The sequence below is a fragment of the Artibeus jamaicensis genome, unplaced genomic scaffold, assembly GCF_021234435.1.
Source record: "Artibeus jamaicensis isolate MK-2021 breed Jamaican fruit bat unplaced genomic scaffold, CSHL_Jam_final contig_923, whole genome shotgun sequence".
Lineage (NCBI taxonomy): Eukaryota > Metazoa > Chordata > Mammalia > Chiroptera > Phyllostomidae > Artibeus > Artibeus jamaicensis.
This window is the reverse complement of record NW_026522014.1, coordinates 6838320-6857923: the sequence shown is the minus strand read 5'-3', so window position 1 is coordinate 6857923 and position 19604 is coordinate 6838320. Positions and strand designations below refer to the sequence as shown.

General features: G+C 44.0%; 1 protein-coding gene across 6 annotated transcripts in view; it reads left to right on the top strand.

Annotated features, from left to right (window-relative positions):
* Positions 1–19604, top strand: part of ICA1 (islet cell autoantigen 1) — a 137569-nt gene that overhangs the window by 35660 nt on the left and 82305 nt on the right. For all 6 annotated transcript variants that reach the window (XM_037158874.2, XM_037158872.2, XM_037158873.2 and 3 more), the window contains exons 5-6: positions 2467–2590; positions 6488–6686. In XM_037158874.2, coding sequence (XP_037014769.1) covers positions 2467–2590; positions 6488–6686 — 323 coding nt within the window. The remainder of the gene's footprint in view (positions 1–2466; positions 2591–6487; positions 6687–19604) is intronic.

Sequence of the window (19604 nt, the reverse complement as noted above, 5' to 3'; positions counted from 1 at the left end):
TCTTAAACTGAAACCTGTTTACTCCCCCACCCCCACCCAAGTTCAATCCTTAAGTGCACAAAGTCATCAAAAACAATTTTTCAAATGCTTCAACTTACTTAGGCTTATTTAGGAAAGAGTGTATTTCATGTAATCATTCAGGTTCCATGAACGGGTTTCTTCCTACCCTTAAGCTGAATGTATTCATTTGTGTGTGACTTGAGGCTTCAAGGTAAAAAAGGCAATGGTAGCCTTGTGCTGTTACGAACAAAAATGTGAGCTTGCTGCCCATGGGACCGATTCGCTGTGGGATTGAGTGAATCTCCCACTAGTAAGTGAAGAGAAGAGGAATGAAATGGATTATTAAAAATACTTCTTATAATCATAGCAGCTTTTTAAAGTTACATAGAACCATGGCATAAATATCAAATAAGCATTTAAAGTGAAACAAAGTGCACAGGGATAACAATAAAAAAGTTACAATTAATTCAGTGTCACAAGCATTCGCCTGGGGCATCCATAGTCTGCATGAGGCCTCTGTCCTGAGAAAGCTTACAGTCTCAGTGGAAAAACTTTAATATCGGATGCTCGGAGGACACTGCTGTCATACAGAAATAGGGATTAACGACTTCACAGAAGAAGTAGCTGTTGAGCTGGACTTTGACCAATGAACTTGATTTTGAGAGACAGAAGAAGGCGCATGGTCAGTCCTTCATCTCTCAGGAAGGGTGGATTCTTAAAGCTCTTCTCCTCTGGAATGTGCAGAGTGAACTATGGTCACAGATTAATGAGGGAGGGGAGAAGTAGAGAGTTTAACCTTCACTTTGGATTTGTGGTTCCTGGCTAACATTCTATAGCCGTTGTTGCAGAGGTTGTATGAGGAACAGGTGCATTCTCAAAAAAGCCTGGATGGTTCATGAAAACAAACATTTAAAAAACAGTTTTGGGGCTGACCAGTGTAGCTCAGTTGTACAGAGCATCGTCCTATGAACTGAAAAGTCATGGGTTCAATTCCCGGTCAGGGCACATGCCTAGGTTGCAAGTTTGGTCCCCTGTGGGGGTGTGTATGAGAGCCAACCAATCGATGTGTCTCTCACATCAATCAGTACCTCTCTTCTCCCTCTCTTCCCCCTCTCTAAAAAAAAAATAATAAATTTTAAAAGGCAATTTTATAGACACATGATGTATAAAAACAACACAGAAGTGTGAAATAGAGTAGTTGTATTCTGAGTAGGTCCATAGCAAATCCTGTGTTTAAGGAAAATACCACATTCCAGGAAGCTCAATGTCACCCCTTACTTGGCCACCAGTGAGTGTGCCTTCCGGATGCGCAGTTGCATTTGATGAAGCCGTCTCTTTTACAGGGGGAAAGAGCGTTTTGCTGTTGTGATGATGGTGTGATTATCTCTGCGTACACCATTCTGTGCTCGTTTTGCTACTTCCTTACGATGTGTTTCTAACAGAAGTGCAATGTCAAAGAGACATTTGTACTTACTGCCAGATCAGTCTGCAGAAAGCTTGTACCTGTCACTGTCTCACCAATAGTGCCATCTGAGGGTGTCTTTAAAAATCAGAACCAACAGCCCTGGCTGGTTCGACTCAGTGGATTGAGTGCTGGCCTGTGAACCAAAGGGTTGCCAGTTCAATTCCCAGTCAGGGCACATGCCTGGGTTTTGAGCCAGGTCCCCAGTAGGGGGCATGTGAGAGGCAACCACACACTGATGTTTCTCTCCCTCTCTTTCTCCCTCCCTTCCCCTCTCTCTATAAATAAATAAATAAATAAATCTTTAAAAAATAAGGACCAGTATAAATATCAAATCATTATGTTGTATACCTGAAATTAATATAATGGTATATGTCAATTATATATCCATTTTAAAAAATAAGACCAAGATTAGGCATAACCAATTCAGATGTGGTTCCAGCTGTGCATTTAAAAAATCCACCAAGCCATCAATCTACCCACCCTCACTCCTCATCCCTTACCACCAACCAAAAACCCAGGTCATGGAAAAGGTGTTTGAATTGCTTTATAATCAAGTAGAATGTAACTCAGAAAGCAGGGATCAAAAAGTCAGCAAGAGAGAAAAACAGAAGGAAACCAGCCCGCCATGAGAGGCAGCCTCAGAACATTCCCACAGTCATCCTTGACAAACTCGACTTTTTCATTTCAGCTCGAAGCAGCACATTATCGGCTCGCTTTTCAGTGCAGAGGTCATTTTCTGGTTCTAATTACAGGGCACCGAGCGCATGGACAGATGTACTCAAGTGAATTTGATCTCTCGTTTTTGTAAAGGGAAGAACAGAGTGAAAGTTAAACGGGGTGGGGGCGGGCAGGGAGCGCACCTCGTACCCTGTCCCTCAGATTTAATTTCACCTCGTCTTTGACTGTAGAAGAGAGAGGACCTTGTGATTTGTCCCTCTCCTTCTCTCGCTGTAATAAAAATGCTCATTGTTCATGGCTCTTTCTGGTCTTTTCTTCATCAGTCTTGTCCCAAGAAGAAAATGAACTGGGAAAATTTCTCCGATCCCAAGGCTTCCAAGATAAAACCAGAGCAGGAAAAATGATGCAAGCAACAGGAAAGGCCCTCTGCTTTTCTTCCCAGCAAAGGTGTGTGGCCTTCCTTGGGGCTCTGTGTAGGGGATCTGCTGAGATCGTGGGCCCTGCTTACTCGCGGAGGATAATTGCCCATTGTTCTTTAGAAGGCTCTTGCTTAATGCACGCTATTCTGTTCTCATTGGTAGTCTGTTTCTTTTTATTCTCTCATTAATATAACAGGTATGATCTTTTCCCCTTCATATTAAAATTAAAATTTTTTCATATTTCTTCTGGTCTGTAGGGTGCATTTTATGCGCCAGTCACTGAGAGCTGTCTGAGGCTCATATTTGACCTTGAGCATTGCTCATAGCAGTCAGTCTGGTCCTCTTCCAGCAGCTGAGCAAAGCAGGAGACCAGTGGGAAGGGCTCCTCCTCTGTTCTCGGTGGACCAATTAACTCCAGAGCAGTATTGCTCAGTGTGCCCAAGCCACTCGGCTCCGACCCTGGACAACACCACCAGCAGTCCCGCCTGGGAGTGAGTGAGAAATGCAGAATCTAGGCCCCAGGGCAGACCTGCCGAGTCCCGATCTGCATCTCAACCAGATCCCCAGTTGATGTTGATACACATTCAAATTTGAGAAGCTCTGGTGCAGAGAAGACTGTGCTAGATAAGCAACTTCTTCTTTTTTTTTTCTAACACTACCAGGACGCATTTTTACCATCAGCATAGAACAAACAGGAGCCCCTGTGTCTAGTTGCACTTGGCATCTGAGAAATTGCCACTCTTCTCCTCCTCCTTCCCCAGTAACTAACAGGCCTCCAAAAATGTCACACACTGATATTCGGCAGGATTATACCTAAATAAGGCTTAGAGGCATTTTCCAAAAATATTTAGGCCCCAGAAATTTCACTTCGATTGCCCAGCCGTTTCTTCCTGGCTAATTTCTCCTTCCTGCTTTCTCTTGCTGCGGGCCAAGAGCAGGCCTGTTGCACATGTGTCTCTGAAAACCGAGGAAGGTGGAGGAGAACAGAGAGCAGTCGTGCCTGTTTCCCAGTGGCCCCACCCGGGGCATTTTGGTTCTTCCTAATGACAGTTGGACTCCGGCCTCGTGGGCCATGCCAGCTCTCCTAGTTGAATGAAGCCATTGCTGATAGATCTTTACCCCAGTTTTCCAAGAAAAGTTTCTTTATAATCTTGAATTACACCTTTTAATCTTATTATAACTGTTTTTCTTACAAAAATAATACTTACTCATTCCAGAAAAATTTAAAAACAAAGAAAACCCCAAAGGGCAGAATTCAAAAACAACTAAAATTTTAACAGAGATGATCCACTTTTAACCCTTTGGTACTTTCTATCATATATGCTTTCCACAGCCTTAAAAGGGTAATTGATTCTTGAAAAATCAGTCATATATTCTCACATAGTAAACAGATAATCATTACTAATTTCAGTGGGAAAATTCTTATGTAGACCCCCATGCCAAAATTAGCATCCATTTATGCAACACACCACTAAATTCTGGGACGCATCACTACAAAAGGTCCCATTACCGATGCCATGATTACTTTATAATATGGTTCACCAGTCTACCCTTTTCTACCCTTTCACACGCGTATACCAAATTATCTCACACAGCACACCTTTGGTACCTTAAATTTATATAAGCTAACCTTTGGATACAGATGCAAACAGTAAAAGAAATCAATAAAAACAATGCAGATGATACATGCAAGCATCGCTGCTATAGACTAGCACCCTGTCCTATGTCCGTGATCAATGCAGTGTGGAATATTCTGCAGTTTGGAAGGTGGCCTCCGGCAGGACGCCTCTGCTTTCGTGGCGCTCGGCTGCTCACCAGGCACGTGAACTCGCAGCCAGTCCTCCTGAACGTCTAGGAGGAGGAGGATTACATCCACTCTCATGATGTTAATTCTCAGCCCTTGAATGGACATATTTTGGGATATGCCAGAATTTGTTTTTAACATAATCATCATGCCATACAGTTTTTGGATAGTATTGCATTATTTAGCAAATTGGTTTTGCTGATCAGATAGCACTAACCACCTTTTATGCCTATATATACATTTTTTAAAAATATTTGTAGCAATATTTCATCATCCTGGCATGCCATAATACATGGCGCCCGAGACCTTCCATGCACTACCCACCGCAGGATAAATGCCTCTGGAGTAGACCCGTAAGGCAGCGTATTAATTATTCCCATCGGGTAGATTTTCATGAATGAAAACATGGCTCAGTCTTTCACTGCAGCTGGGTGGTTCCGGGTCCCGAGTTTTCCCTGGGTCGGGACTCAGTCCCTGGTACCACACATGAAGAAGTGCTCGCCTTTCTCATCTTACATGCAGCAAGTGACGGGAAAAAAATGAGGTGCTTTTATGTGCCTTTTTCTCCTCTTCAAGATGTTCAACTCTATCGCTCTGCCATTACATCTTTACAAGTTTGGGTCTACCTTGCCAACAGCCAAAGAAATGGACAGTGTTTTATTCACAAGACTCTTTTCGGCCACTTAGGAAAGGTGGCAAAATCCAAGGGAAGCGAAAGAAAGAGTCCAGAAATAAACAGGATCCTTAGGGGAACTGCTGAGGACTCTTTCTCCCTTTCAAGTCTTCAATTTTATAAACCTCCACACTAGCATTTGTGTTACTGTTTCACTTGGTGGTCGCTGCCACAACTGCTCGTTCAAGTTTGATGAGTGGTATTAAATTTCACCCAGTGGTGATGAAGCACAGGCTACTTTATGGCACAATGTGTCTTTGAAAACAACTTGCAACGCCTGGGTAGGACAATGTGCACAAAGTGTTTTCAGAGAAGTGCTGAATACTTAAATACAGTGCTTTATAGGCAGAAAACCTAAATACTAAAAGGGATTTTTTTTTTCTTAAACGGTGTATGGCTGTTCCCCTAATCTTACCGTGCTATACACGTGAGAGGCATGGCCGATGGGGTACAGCGGCCCAGGGCTGACTTCAGCTCATGGACAACATTGTCCCAGCGAGACAAGTTTACATTTAAACTGAAACGTAAATATGCATCTTATTTTTATTTTTTGAAACTTTGCCTTGCAACTTCACGCAGATGACTATTGTTTTTTAAGAGTGCAATTCATCTGATGTTACTGTTTGGGGTAAGAAGAGGCAAAGAGCTGCATATTGCCCCCCACCCAGAGTACACATTTTATTCAAAGTTTGAGATGCATCAAGCATTATTATTTTTATTTTTAATTTTTTGTTGAATCAATGATGGTATGGTATGACCAATATTATGATTATTTTACACCCATTCCATTGTATGATATACTTTCATGTCTGGTGTAGTATCCTTGAGTTTCGTTTTTTCATGAGGATCAAATCGCAGATCCTGTCTGAAAATGCCTAACACAGGAAACCCTACGGCATTCGCTGCTTCCCCTTCCCAGGCCATTTAAACATGCTTCTGCTTGTGCTTCATCCTCTGACTGTTGGAACAAGGAGCAGATGCCCAGGCCTTTGGAGAGCCATCCACGGTGGCGCACACACACACACACACACACACACACAGGTCATCCCTACTTAAAAAGGGCCGGGCTTCAGAGGAGCAGTGGGCAGGGGGACACCCAGAGTAGACATGGGAAATGGTCAGTCCCTGGCCTTTCTCCAGTCACACAGGATTGGTTCCAGCTTCAAATGAGTACTCTTTGCCCAGGCACCAGGCCACACCCAACAATACTGATGGAAAGACTTCCCAATAATGCAGGGAAGCAGCAGTAACCTAAGAGATGAGCACATGGCTAATCATCCCTGGTTGACTCATCCATTCACATTTCAGTGATAACTCACCAAACATTTCTATAACGTTGTCTGTTTTCTGGGCATGGTGCTAGGCCCCTATGTTTAAGACGTAAATTGTCCATGATTCCAATTGCTAGCGCACCGAATTTCAAGACTGGGGCTTTATCCACCGTCTAGGTTGGCCTTGCGAAACCCTTTGTGTCGATTTCACCAAGAAGTGGAGACTTTTCGGCATCGGGCCATCTCAGACACCTGGCTGACGGTGAACCGCATGGAGCAGTGCCGGACGGAGTACAGAGGGGCGTTGCTGTGGATGAAGGACGTGTCTCAGGAGCTCGATCCAGATCTCTACAAGCAAATGGAGAAGTTCAGGAAGGTAGGAGACTCGATGAGGGGGACCACAGGGGGCACCTGCTGGAAGGTCAGGAGGTGTGATCTCAGTCCCTCTACCAGAGAAGACATAACTCAAAAGCACCAAGGACGCAATTAATCATCGCTGGTGTCTTTTTATGTGACAGAATACCAATTAATGTAATCCATAATTCTCTTAAGGATAAGAGCAAAGAGACAGCTGGAGATTGCTGGGATTCAGTTACTGGTTCTAATTGAAGTCAGATTTTCATATAACCTGCACTTTTTGTAAGATTGTCACTTTTAAATGCTTTTTCATGCATAACTAATCAAGATTAGATCAAATGAAAGTGGATGGTGAATGGGCTATTGTGGAAATCTTTTTTCAATTGCTAATGAATATTAAAATTAATAGAATAATAATGCTCTTTTGTGAATTGGTTCAGAAGCAGTAAGTTTTAATTGTAGGATTAAATCTTGGCCATTGACTCCATCCAAAATAGGTCTCTTCAGAAACTTGTCCGAGGAAAATACATAGCTGAGGAGATGTGTATGTATGCTCCTAAATTTCCCTGAAATAACTAGTGAGCAGCAGAGAACAGTGTTTCCTTGGTTTTTTTAATTAGTTGTGTCTGATTAGCTGTTTGGAGATTCATTCAAACAAGGATACATTCTACCACTAGGTGGCAGTTGTGCACTTAGTGTTTATGAAAGTGCAGTGAGATTTTTGTTGTGTATGCAGTCTTGGGTTCTTTGTTTGGTTGACTTAAGATATATTTCAGGGTGAGAAAGAAAAATTATAAAGCAAATGTTAGATTTCACATAATATTGTATCAACTGTCGTTACTCCTTTCAAATGATTCAATGATATTGCTTGAAATTTCTAGATTTCTTTTTAAGTACACCATTGCAGAGCTGTTGTGCATGGGAAGCCCTGCCGGTACACAGGAGGTGGACGTGTTGGGTGGGGGTGTGCGGGGGGAGGAGAGACCTGCTGTTGCTTAAGAGTCAGGTCACCAATTCTTGACCTAGATATTAGATTCATACAAATTCTTCTAAAAGTCAAGTTGGGTTCTTGTTTGTGATTTAGAATCCCCCTCAGTGAAGGAAATCAGAGCCCATTTTATTTCTGATCATGGATGACCTTAATGTGTTAGCAGCGTCTAACTGCTTGGCGAGGCAGGCCTCTGAGCTCATGGGAAATTAGAACCAAAAATCCCTTTCATAAATGAGCGAGTGAGACTCACTCGTTCTATAAAAGAGAAAACCAGAGCCCCGACATAGTAAATAAAACTTTTCAAGAGTTGGTAGCTAGGTGTTGCTGAGGCCGGGCTTCCCTGCCTTTCTTATCAGGCACATAACTGGGTTTGCCTTGGATGCTTTATCTGGGAGTTGGGGAGGATCGAGGATGGACTGGAGGAGTTAAAAAAAGAAAAGGCAGGGCACTCTCAACACTATCTGTGGGCATTACACCCCACAGATACAACATTGCAGCTTTACAACCGTGCATCCTTGGAGCCTCAAAATAACCACGACGCAGATTTCATTTTATGGGTGAAGAAAATAGTGCCTATCTGAAGTGACTACCTCAGGGTTAGACAGTGAAATGAAAGCCAAAATCCCAGAAAATCGTGCATAGATTTTTTTTTCCTAAGAGAAAAAAAAGGGAAGTTGAAGAACATACCTAAAATTAAAAAGGACATTTTCATAGTAATTCCTCTCCTGTGATTTATTCATTCAACGAACATTTATTGAACACATTCTCTGTGCCAGATAATAAAAGTAAACTTGTTCTGGAAGGCTGGAGACTTTCATGTGGAATTGTATTTCTTTTGTTTGCTTGTTTTGTTTTGTGTTGGAAGGTGGTTGCTAGCTGTGTGAGGATGAAATACAAACCGAGCCCTTCGTCATTTGGTTTGAATGTTGAAACATTACCCACTCTTTACTGTCATCAGTCTGTAGATTTTGGAAAATATGGTTGAAAAAACTTCTTTGCCATAGAGAAGTAGCCAAAGTGATGCCTCACCCAGGTCCCATGTGTTCTGGGTTTCATTTAACAGCAGAACATGGTGTACTTAGGATTTAGGGAAAGAATGTTTTTTCATGCTTACCAGAGAATATGTTTCTTGATTTTAGAGAGAGAGTACGGGAAAGAAAGAGAGGGAGAAAGAAATACCAATGTGAGAGAGAAACATTGATCAGTTGCTCTCATAGGTACCCTGACTGGGGATCAAACCCGCAACCGAGGGATGTGCCCTGACCAGGAATCAAGCCTGCAGCCTTTGGCTGTATGGAATGGTGCTCTAACCAACTGAGCCACCTGGCCAGGGTAGAAAAGAATTTTTTTAAGAAGTCAAATGCAAGTATATATTTGATGAGGCTGGACTCTCCATAGGGACAGAAACTGGACTGGTTCTCTTTAGTGCCCCATGGCCAGTCCCACACCCGGCGTCCCCAAGTTCCTACTGATGCCGATGGCCAGATTTCAGCCATTGAGCTGGAGCTGCCAGAAACATGTTTCTCAAACCTCCAGAACATGCCCATCACATGCAACCGACCTTCAGATATTTCTGAAACAGACATGTGTGGGTTTGCAGGTGAGAAGTAGCATTGTTAGTTTGAACCTTGCTGCTATCTTTGGAATGAATTTAAATTGTGGAGTTTGCCGTTCATGTGGAGTTCATAACATGGAATTTAACTTCGAGCAAGCTTTTGTGTTTCGTCCCAGTTAGGATTCGATGTTAAACAGACCTTTGTTAATCTCTCATGGAAGTGTTAATTCTGAGTCCTTTGGGTGGGAGGTGGAGCTGCCGGTGGCTCCTCAGGGGGGAACTGCCTGGGGGTGGATTTCAGTCTCCCCAGACTCTCTTCCTGCCACTGCTGCAGTTCAACGGATGAATCTTGGACTAATGTAGTATTTTGCTATAGTTTCTGCTGAGTTTGCACTTTCTGAGGAGACAGAATTCTAATTCATACCTCACAGATGGGATCCCTTGATTGCAGCCTTCAGTATGCATTCACTCATTCATTCACTCATCTCACCAATGCTGTTGAAGCCCCACTGCATGCTGGGCCACAGGTGGGATACAGACATGATCCCTGGCTTCCTATCATGTGTAGTCACTTGGGGATGGAGCAGGTAAACACAGTGCAGTACATTGGACCATTGTCTGAGGTAGCCCCTGCTGCCACCCACAAGGGCTGCCTGGAGGAAGTGGCATCTAAACAAGGTGTGAAGGGGGAGTGAGAAGGACTTGGGTGCAGGGAGTGGGGACAGCAGAGCAGAGCTCTAGGCTGAGGAAGCAACTTGGATTAAAGCCTTTAGGTGAAAGCACTTCTAAGGACCTGAAAGCCAGGGAAGGTACCGTGGATGTGGGAATGGCAGTGCCCAGAGCAGGTGGCCGCAAAGGTCAGCAGAGCTGAGGGACATGTCTTAGAGCACTGGCGGGGTGGCGGGGGGAGAGATGGAAGGGTTTGAGACAGGGAAGGGCATGTCTAAATCTATATTACCGGTAGCTCACCCAGATTTTAATATGGAGAACACAGGCCTTGAGTCCAGGAGGGCTGCGGGGAGGCTTCTGGATGAACCCCACAAGACGTGGGGTGCTCGTGGAATGAGCAGTAGCCCAAGAAATAGACTGTCCTGACCTTCCCCAGACTCTGTCCTAGCAGCACTTTAATTGCTGAGCTCTTCATTCTTATTAGAGATGAGCAGAAAAAGTACAAATAAATAAACAGCACGGTCAAGTGTACCCTCGCATCCTATCAAGACTGTTTTCATAGTGTTTTCCAAATGCTAAAAAAACTTTTTGAATAGCACAGGGTAAGCCTGACTGCAATGACGAATGAAAAACTTAAAACTAAACAGAGTAAATAATCTGTTTCCATTCCAGCGCGCTTTGAAGCGCAGGGGCCGATGACAGAGCACTCGGCAGCAACATTAATAAGCATGTAGCCAGTGCCTGTGTTTGGGGCTGGAAATACGGAAGAGGTGGAAAAGCTTGCTCCCGGCCCCCAAGGAGAACCCTGCTAGTCATCTGTTCCTTGTCAGAATTACCGTGATAAACAAGACACCTGGAGAGTGGCCATATGTAGCTATTCTCCTAAAAACCAAATCGTGGTAGGAAACGGTGGATGACCTTGAGTGGGCAGGGCGGCCGGGTGCCGAAGGAAGCCCCTCCTGACAGCGTGACTCACCCCGGGAAGGGAAATGGACCCGAGGCTACACCGTGAAGTATTTTATGAGCAGTTACAACGTGTGATATATGTGCTCTTTGAAGGCAGAGTGAAAGGGTGTAGTTTAAAAATAGAAGCCAGCTTCTCGTAGCCGATTACATCAGCTTAAGCTGTGAGCTCACGGCAGCGCTTCCGCAGCGATGCCCCTGAGAGAGTCCTCCTGTGGTCAATTAAGGTTCTTGTTTTTCTTGAAAGTCAGAAGCGGGATGGAGGGTAATTATTCTAAATGGAATAAAAGCTGCGTTAGGTGTAAGGAAATAGTTCTGAACCCTCTACAGAGATAATATGGAAATGTAGACGTGGGCATGTGGATGAGTTGGAGTCCTCCTAGACAAGGACAAGAGAGCAAGCGTTCGAATGGGGGCCATTTATTAAATGGTAAACGAGCCCCGCAGCCCGTGTCTAATGTTCCATCCCCACGCTTCGGAAGGGCGTCTGAAAGGTGGAGAATCGGAGTGGTGCCCTGGTATTCCCAGGCTGGTAGCTATTGAAAATAGTGTTCGACTTTGGAGAGCTGTTAATTCACCAAAGTCATATTACCGAAGGATCTGTTCCTGGGAGAAGGTTTTACTAACAAATGGTGGTGTCTAAATAGGTGTGGGGCCTTATGAGGGTCATCAGTCAGTGGTGTCCCCACGTCCTGAGTAAAGATTCGGGCGGTAGAGTGTGGTCAAGGACTCGTAAACAGCAGGGCGGACATCCGAGGGGGTTTTCCTGTGGACAGAGATGGGTTAATTAATTTGACAGTATCATTAATTACTGCAGAAATCGTTGGTCTTTGTCAGAGGTCGGGCTCTTTTAGCAATGGAGGGCAGGTCCCCTGAGAGTTGGAGACGCCAAGGAATATTGCAGGCGCATCACCACTCAGCCGTCTCCCTGTTCTGTGATAAAGGCCTTTCCTCGGGCCTGCGCCTTCCAGCTTTCCTGCTGAGAGCAGTGTTCTGCTCCGGTTCAGTGCCAAGGGCAGGGCCGAGACTCCTCCCTGCCCCAGCACATGGGGTTGAAAGACTGGGGAGAATGTCTGCTCTGGGTCCGTACAATGGATCAACACTGTCTGTTTAAGCAGCACCTAGGTCTCAGGGCTCTGCTTAATTCATACAGAAAAGGGTGGGCGGTGTGACCTGCTGTCTCTTTGGTCTCCTCCAGTTGGAAACTTCTACGCCCGGGGTTGAGTTCTTTGGTGAGGAGAAAGTTCCTTGTGTGAAGCTAACACTCTTCTCCATTATATCTATTTCATAGCCCTCCATTTTCATTTGTTGGGTTTGGGTGTGTGTGTGTGTGTGTGTGTGTGCGTGTATGTGGTTCGTTTTGTTTTGGTTGTTTAACTAGGGCGCCTGTGTTTTGTGGTGCCCAAGAAGATTGAATCGAGCTGCTAAACCCCACCCTTGGGTTGCTGTTCCTTTATACTCCCCACAGGCCACAGCCAAAGCACACCGCTGTCACATGGCACAATGGGAAGGGAACAAATAATTACACCCTTGCTTTCATTTCGGAATTTCATGAGACGAGGCCTTTGGGGCTTTGTGTGTCGTTATTGATTTCCCCTGCTGAACTTGGTGAATAGCAAAAATTAGTTTCAGGGTTAAGCCAAGACCATTTGGAATAGCTTGCATGAAACAGATAACTCTGGCGGAGCTGATGGCTGGCCGGCCGGCTGGAAACAGAGCAGAGGAAGGCGCATGAGCTCAGCGCTGGGATGGCTCCCTACTCTGTGTCTGGCCCTGCCCGCAACAGCTGTGACGGCTTGGCCAGGTCTCTGAGTCTGTCGCAGTGTTCTCATCCAATAAAGGAGGGACAGGTACTAGATGCTCTTGGAGCTTGCTCCCAGCCATAACATTTCTATTATTCTTTCTCTAAATCATTAAGCCCTAAAATTGTTAAGCTCGTCTGGAGAGAAGTACAGCCTGGAGCAGGCTAACATGCCCTTTGTCAGTGTGGTGTTTTCCTCCCACTCCAAGCAGTTCTGGTCTCGCTGGGTCAGCCTGGTCTGGCTGCCCTTGTGCTAATATTAGACTCTGGAAAAGAAGAATGTTTCCCTCATAATTCTTGGGTAGAGGAACCTTCAGTGTTTACAAACTGACTGTGTTTATTTCTTATTTCGATATTAAGACTTTTGCAAGGGTCAGAAACCTATGACCCACAGGCCAGCTGCCTGTTTTTGGAAATCAGGTTTTTTATTGGAACTCAACCATACCCATTCATTTACTTGGGTCTGTGGCTGCTTTCATAATACCCTGGCAGAGCTGGGTGGTTAGGTCAGACACCACTGAGGCCCACAAAGCTGGAATACTGGCTTTCTGTCCCTGCACAGAAAGGAGTTTGCTGGCCCTGATTTACAGGCACTTGTAATACATGTTAAAGTTAAGAAGTTTGGGAATTTAAAAAAAATTAATGATAGTAGAATACATAAAATAAAATTTTTCACCTTAAACATTTAAAAAAAATTAATATATTGATTTTAGAGAAAGAGAGAAGGGAGGGAAAGAGAGAAAGAGAAACATTGATTTGTTGTTCCACTTATTTATATCTTCACTGGCTGATTCTTGTATGTGCCTTGCCTGGGAATCAAACCCGCAACCTTGCCTAAACAGGACAACATTCTAATCAACTGAGGCATTTGGCCAATGGACACTTAACCATTTTTCAGTGTCCAGTTCAGTCATAACTAGGTTCACATTGTTCTGAACATACTGTTCTGAGCAGTACATCTCCAGAACTTTTGCATCTTGCAGAATGGAAACTCTAATACCCATTCGACAACCAATTCCTATGTCCCCCTCCCCCAGCCCCCAGTAACCACCATTCTGCTTTCTGTTTTCATGAATTTGACTACTTTAGGTATCTCATGTAAGTGGACTCATGCAGTCTTTGCCTTTTTACAACCTGGTTATTTCCTTTTGCATTACAGCTTCAGGGTTCACCCACGTTGCGGCATGTGGCAGGATCTCCTTTGTAAGGCTGAGCAGTAGTCCATTGTGTGTATATCCCACGTGTTATTTATCCCCTTACTTAGCAGTGGACACATGTGGGTTGCTTCTACCTCTTGGCTAGTATAAATAGTGCCTCTACGAACATGGTATGCAAATAACTCTTCCAGACCCTCCTTTGAACCCCAAATATATAATAAACAAACATACTATGCATCTTATAAATGTTTGTATTACTGCATGAAATCTAATCCTGCCATTGAATAAAAATGCGACTCAGGCTTTACAAGCAAGGAGTCATTTGATTCTATCCACTGAGAAGTTATTGTCTACATATAGTGATTCATAGTTTATATTATCTCATTTCTATAAGAATAGTAAACATTGGTACGGTTTTTAAAAATAAACATATGTAATGCTGTGAAAGCTAATGCGTTGTCTTAAATCAGATTTTTTTCATGCGAGGGTTAGAGAGGATTGCTTCTCTCCTGAGACAAATACTGAGGGTTTCTGACTGTTTCGGGGGGGAAGCCTGCTGAACTCTCAAGTTGCAGAGTGGACTCGGGACAAAAGTGAGTTATCGAAGTGTGAACTGATCCTGCCCGAGATCGTTTTCCTTTTGCCAGATTGTCTGGCTTTTCCCCCTCAGCCTGATGTGTGCTAGGTGTCCCATGCAAGCCTGGTTTCTACAATTTCACGGACGAGAATGTACCAAACCTACAGATTTGACTGAATAGAACCATCGGGTTCCAGGTCAAAATGCTGCCGTACAGTGAGCCCATTTCAAAATAAGGGCTTCTCAGTGCCTCAGCCGCTGGATCTGTTGGATGGATTCACTATTTCCATGTTTCATCATGTTGTGCTTTTGGCTGCGGGGTCAGAGGGATGGCTGGTGGCCCAGGGCAGTGCACTGCACCCCCCGCCTCCGCCCCAACAACCACAGACTGTCCCATCTGCCTCCGTCTGCTCTGGGTCCCTGTTGAAGAAGGTGTCCTCGTAGATTATGGCTACGTGGAAAATCACTGTGTTCAAGGAGTTTGATGTACCAGTTCCTATCTTTCTAGTTTGTCTCCAGGTTGTCATAGCTCTGTTACCCTCTTCCTTTTGGTTAGCAGCTCAGATGGCATCTTTCCTAGCTGGTCCTTTTCTCTCTCTCATTTTTAAATGTTGATGCTTTAGAGAGTGCATCTCACTACGCTAGTCTTCTTATTTTTTAAAAATGGTTTTTACCATGTTAAGTGGCAAAATCAGTTTTAAAAATGGTTTACTTAGATACACAAGTGGATTTTATTTCATTTCAAACAGGAGTAATATATCTACCATTTCCTGAATGCCAGCAGCTTTATAGTACTCTGAGTTACTTTTATTAGAGTCAGAAAGAATTTTCTTCAGCTACATTCTTCTTTGCAACCAGACTTTTCAGTGACAGGAAGAAAATAATGATTTGATGGTTGTCTAAATCATCACTTTTACCTCAGACTGGATTTATAAATTAGCTATGGAGTGCTAATGTTTCTGAAAGGAGGCACCAAGTCACGATTGCTTTAGGGAAAACCTACATTCTGTGTTCGTTTGTCATTAAGGAATATTGGAAAGTTTTAAAGAGCACTTTAAAAAGTCATTAAATTATTTTTGTGAACCCCAACAAAGGACCCTAACAGGATTTAAGCAGTGTTAGTCCCATAATGGAGTCATGGGCTGTCGTTGGCTTCACAGGTTTTCTGTTTCTCGGTGAAAATCCAAATCCGCTGTATCCCAAGTCCTAAGTTTATCCATGCTTTACTGTTCGAACTAGCAAAAGAATGATGAGACAATAGAATACTGGTATTTTCCATTCACAGTTCTGAAATTGAAAAAAAGAGCCCTGGCTGGGTGGCTTAGTGGTTGGGACATCATTCTGCATAGCAAAAGGCTGCAGGTTTGATTCCCGGTCAGGGGGCACACCTAGGTTGTGGGTTTAGCCTCAAGGCATAAGAGCGCCAGCAGGAGACAGCCAATCAGGTGTCTCTCTCTTTCTCCTCCGCTCCCCTTTCCTCTCTCTCTAAAATCAATACAAGCATATCCTCAGTGAGGATTAAGAAAACAAAGAATCTGTTGATTCCTTGGCCTCCAGAGGACGGATACAATCTGAGTCTAAGAGGGAGGCGGGCCAGGGGAGTCCAGTGTGCCCAGTGTGGGTCTGACCGTGGCGGTGCTCTGTTCTCTAACGCATGGGCAGTTCCCCACCACTTTGAACTCGCTCCTCTCAAAGAGGGGCTTCCCTTTGCCTCCTATAAGGAGTTGGCGGCAAAACCTAAAACAGAAAGCAGCTTTAAGTATGTGAGCTACCCTTCCAGCAAAAAACTTTCAGGACAAAGTCCAGGTACAATATAATTATCCCAAGCAAAAAAAAATTGTTTCATCATAGAGCCGTTATCCCCAACTTAATCATTATCCCACACAGGATGAATGAAACCCATAGGGAGGAGCCCTAAAATATTCAACCCAACCACTCGACTTGAACTCAGGGAGCCCTAAGAAAAAGCAGGTCCTTGAAAGGCCGTTGGTATAACTTTGAAATGGAATTCCCACATGCATTAATCAGGGTTGTTGTTTCCACCCAGTGAAATATGATTTTAGGGCTTGGTAACACTTCACAGTTGATTGGCTCTTTCTACCCAGCTACCCATCTATCTGTCCATCTCTCTATTTAAATTCTCCCCCCAGCTGTGATTCTGAGACAACCATTGTCATTTAGATGCTGAGTCCTTCCCGCGGTGTCTCTGGTGACTGCTGACACGGGAATAAGGGGTGCTTCTTGAGATAGATTAATTATATAAACAAATTGAGGAATGCAGTTGTTGGGGTTTTTTTTCCTACTTTGTTCCTTTAAATAGTTTTTCCCCCTGGGCATTTAGAGGTGGGGCTCTGTGTTCTTGTATGCAAAAACCATTCATGAGTATTAGATCATGTTCCGAGAGAGGCCCAGGCAAAGAGATGTGGCAAATACCACATATGGGGAGAAAGCACCGTGTGAAAAGCCCATAGATTAATGCACAGGAAATAAATGAGGAAATTTCTCAACTAGACAGGGAAGCTGCAAAGAAGCTAGTGGAATAAAATAGATTACATTTAAGATCTTGTCTTCTTACAGTTTTTTCCCTCTTAAATTGGGGGGCGGGGATGAAGGTGAACCTGGCCGTGGTGATTGTTTCTGGGGCCGGAGATTAGTTTGGGGGTGGGGGTCCCATGAAAGGCAGTAGGATGACAAGAGATGGCAGGGAGGTTGCAGTTTGACTGTATGCCTTCTTGTGCCTTTTCACTTTTGGGCCACATGCATGTATTATTCTTAAAGTATGAAGAGGGTTAATGACACTAGACTGAGAGCAGATACAAGTTGGTAGAAGGAAAAAGCTAACCACAGAGAACTCTTATGTGGACAAAAATGGGGAGGATTTTTGTGTCTGTGTAGTTTCTGGTAAAAAGGGAACAGAGAAGACAGGCTTTACAAGCAGCAATGAGAAACCAAGTTCCAAAGGTGATGTCATAGGGCAGCTGGATGCTGGGGGCTTGGAGGATGGAATCGTCTTCAGAGCCCTTAGCAGAGAGAGCCACGTGAGGTGGTTAAGTTGCTGAGGGATAAAAGGATCAAAAATAACACCAGAGGGAAAGCCACCAAAATCAGCAAAGAGGATGAGAAGGCTGCTTTCTAAAAGCCTTCACTGTTTGGAGAAAACTGGAATAAGCAGAGTTACGCTTAACCGGAAGGGAGAAAAGGTGAGAAAGGGAGTAGATAACTTTTCCCATTACCCTCAGCTGCATCCTGGAGGGCCCGTGCCCTGTGTTCTACACCAGTGAGAAAGGAGAGAAGATTCTTTCCCAAAGCAGATGCACAGAGGGTGAGGGCAGCTACTGCGCAGCGAACGGCCCCCGCATTTTCTGCCCCACACTAGGGCCTTTGAATGGGGCTGCAGCGTCCTATCGGCTGACATTTGATGGCTCAGCTTGGAGGTTTTCTGCTGGTTTTAATCACTTCTTCTGTGTTTAATGTTCACTTCTAATTCTCATTCCTGCTATTTAACATGCTCGGTCAAAATCTTTCCTGACAGTGTCTCTCTCGTGTCTTTTCTCCAAATTTCTGTTTCCTGGTGCATTTCTGGAATCTAGCAATTTCATTAGTTCCTTTCTATGGGTAGTCTTCCGGGGTTTTGTTTTGTTTTGTTTTTTACCAACAAAATCAGGACTATTTATGCTCCTGTGGGCCCTAATTTTGTCATTAAAATCTCTTGAAAAGTAATATCAATTGCCATAAATCAAAGTACAGCCCTTTGGCTTCCTAGTATTTATTTATTATGGGTTTATTTTTAATACACTCACAAGGGCCTCCTAAATGCTCAGGTTTAAAGAGAAATGGACATGCATGCAGATTCGAAACCACACATGGCTCTGTGCCCACGTGACGGGCTGGGCTCCTGCTAACAAAGTGTTCATGTCAAAATCAGATACGAGCGGGAGGTGCAAGGACAGAGGGTTTCCAGAGACGGCAGAACGCGCTCAGGTTTCACTGGAATTTTATTACAGTCACCACAAATCAAGTGTTTCAGAGTGAAAGGTCAAAAGCATCTTTAATTTTAAAGCTTTCCATATCTCCCTCATCCAGGCTGCGTAGGCAATGCCCCTCCCCCTCCCTTCCTAGGCCCTGCCAGGAAAAGCCAGTGATTTGTAAATGGAAGCTATGTCAGCTAGAGATTTTATTGGTACTTATTATCCCGGCCTCCGTCTGCTTTTAATTTTAATTTTCTGCTGAAAGAACTAGCTTTGTCTCTAAAAAAAAAAAAACATTTTTCTTGCATGTCTTCCATTTTGAAATAAAAAGTAACAGCCAGAAGGAGTGATGTGGGGAAAGACAACAGTTAGGCTTCCTAAGCTAGACCACCTTTTCCCTACCCTTAATGTGTTTTAGGTTTGGGGCCACACCTCTTGCCTTCGGAGCTGACCAGCATGTTCCTCTTCTCTTCTTGGCATGTCCCCACTTTCCCCGCTGCTCTTCAGTTGATTTTAGGAAACAGGATTTGAGGTAAAAGGACTCATGGACATGGACAACAATGTGGTGATTGCTGCAGGGCGTGGGGAAGAAGGGGACTAAATCCTGGGAAAAACACAGTAAGATTTTAAAGAGAAAAGAAAACAAAGATTCGATCAACTTTTTCACTTCCTATTCTTCAATCAAGAGAATAAGAACAACATATTTTAAGAGAATGTTAAACATCAGTTGTGCAAATGTCAAAATACTGCTTTTTTTAGTATAATTTTTATAGTAAAAAAAAAAAAGCAGATACTTAGGCTCCACAGAGAACTATATGATAGGTTCATTCATGGAAGGCATTTAATATACTTGAAATGTTCCCCAGCCTCAGGTTTTTCTTAGCATTCGGCCTTACAGATAGATGTGACAGCTGCTTAAATGTGTGCATAATGCAGACAATTTCTGATTGGATATTTGTAAGATGCTCTCCAGTTTACAGTGCTGTCTCAGAGACATTCCTTCACAGAGGCACACAGTGGGTCTGTGAATGCTGGTGCCATGTGTCTGACTGGCTCACCCAGGGCCACCTGTATGAATCAAAGTCCTCTGGTGCCAAGGTCAATGCTTTTTCCACCACATCTGTCCCGAGTTTCTTCTACTCCAGTAAGTGGGCCTGTACGTCATGCTGAGCCGTGGCGGGAGCATGCGTTTCCGTGGCGGAGTCCCAGCTACTCAGTGAAGTAGCAGCCGCATCTCAGCATGTTCTGTATCCTCT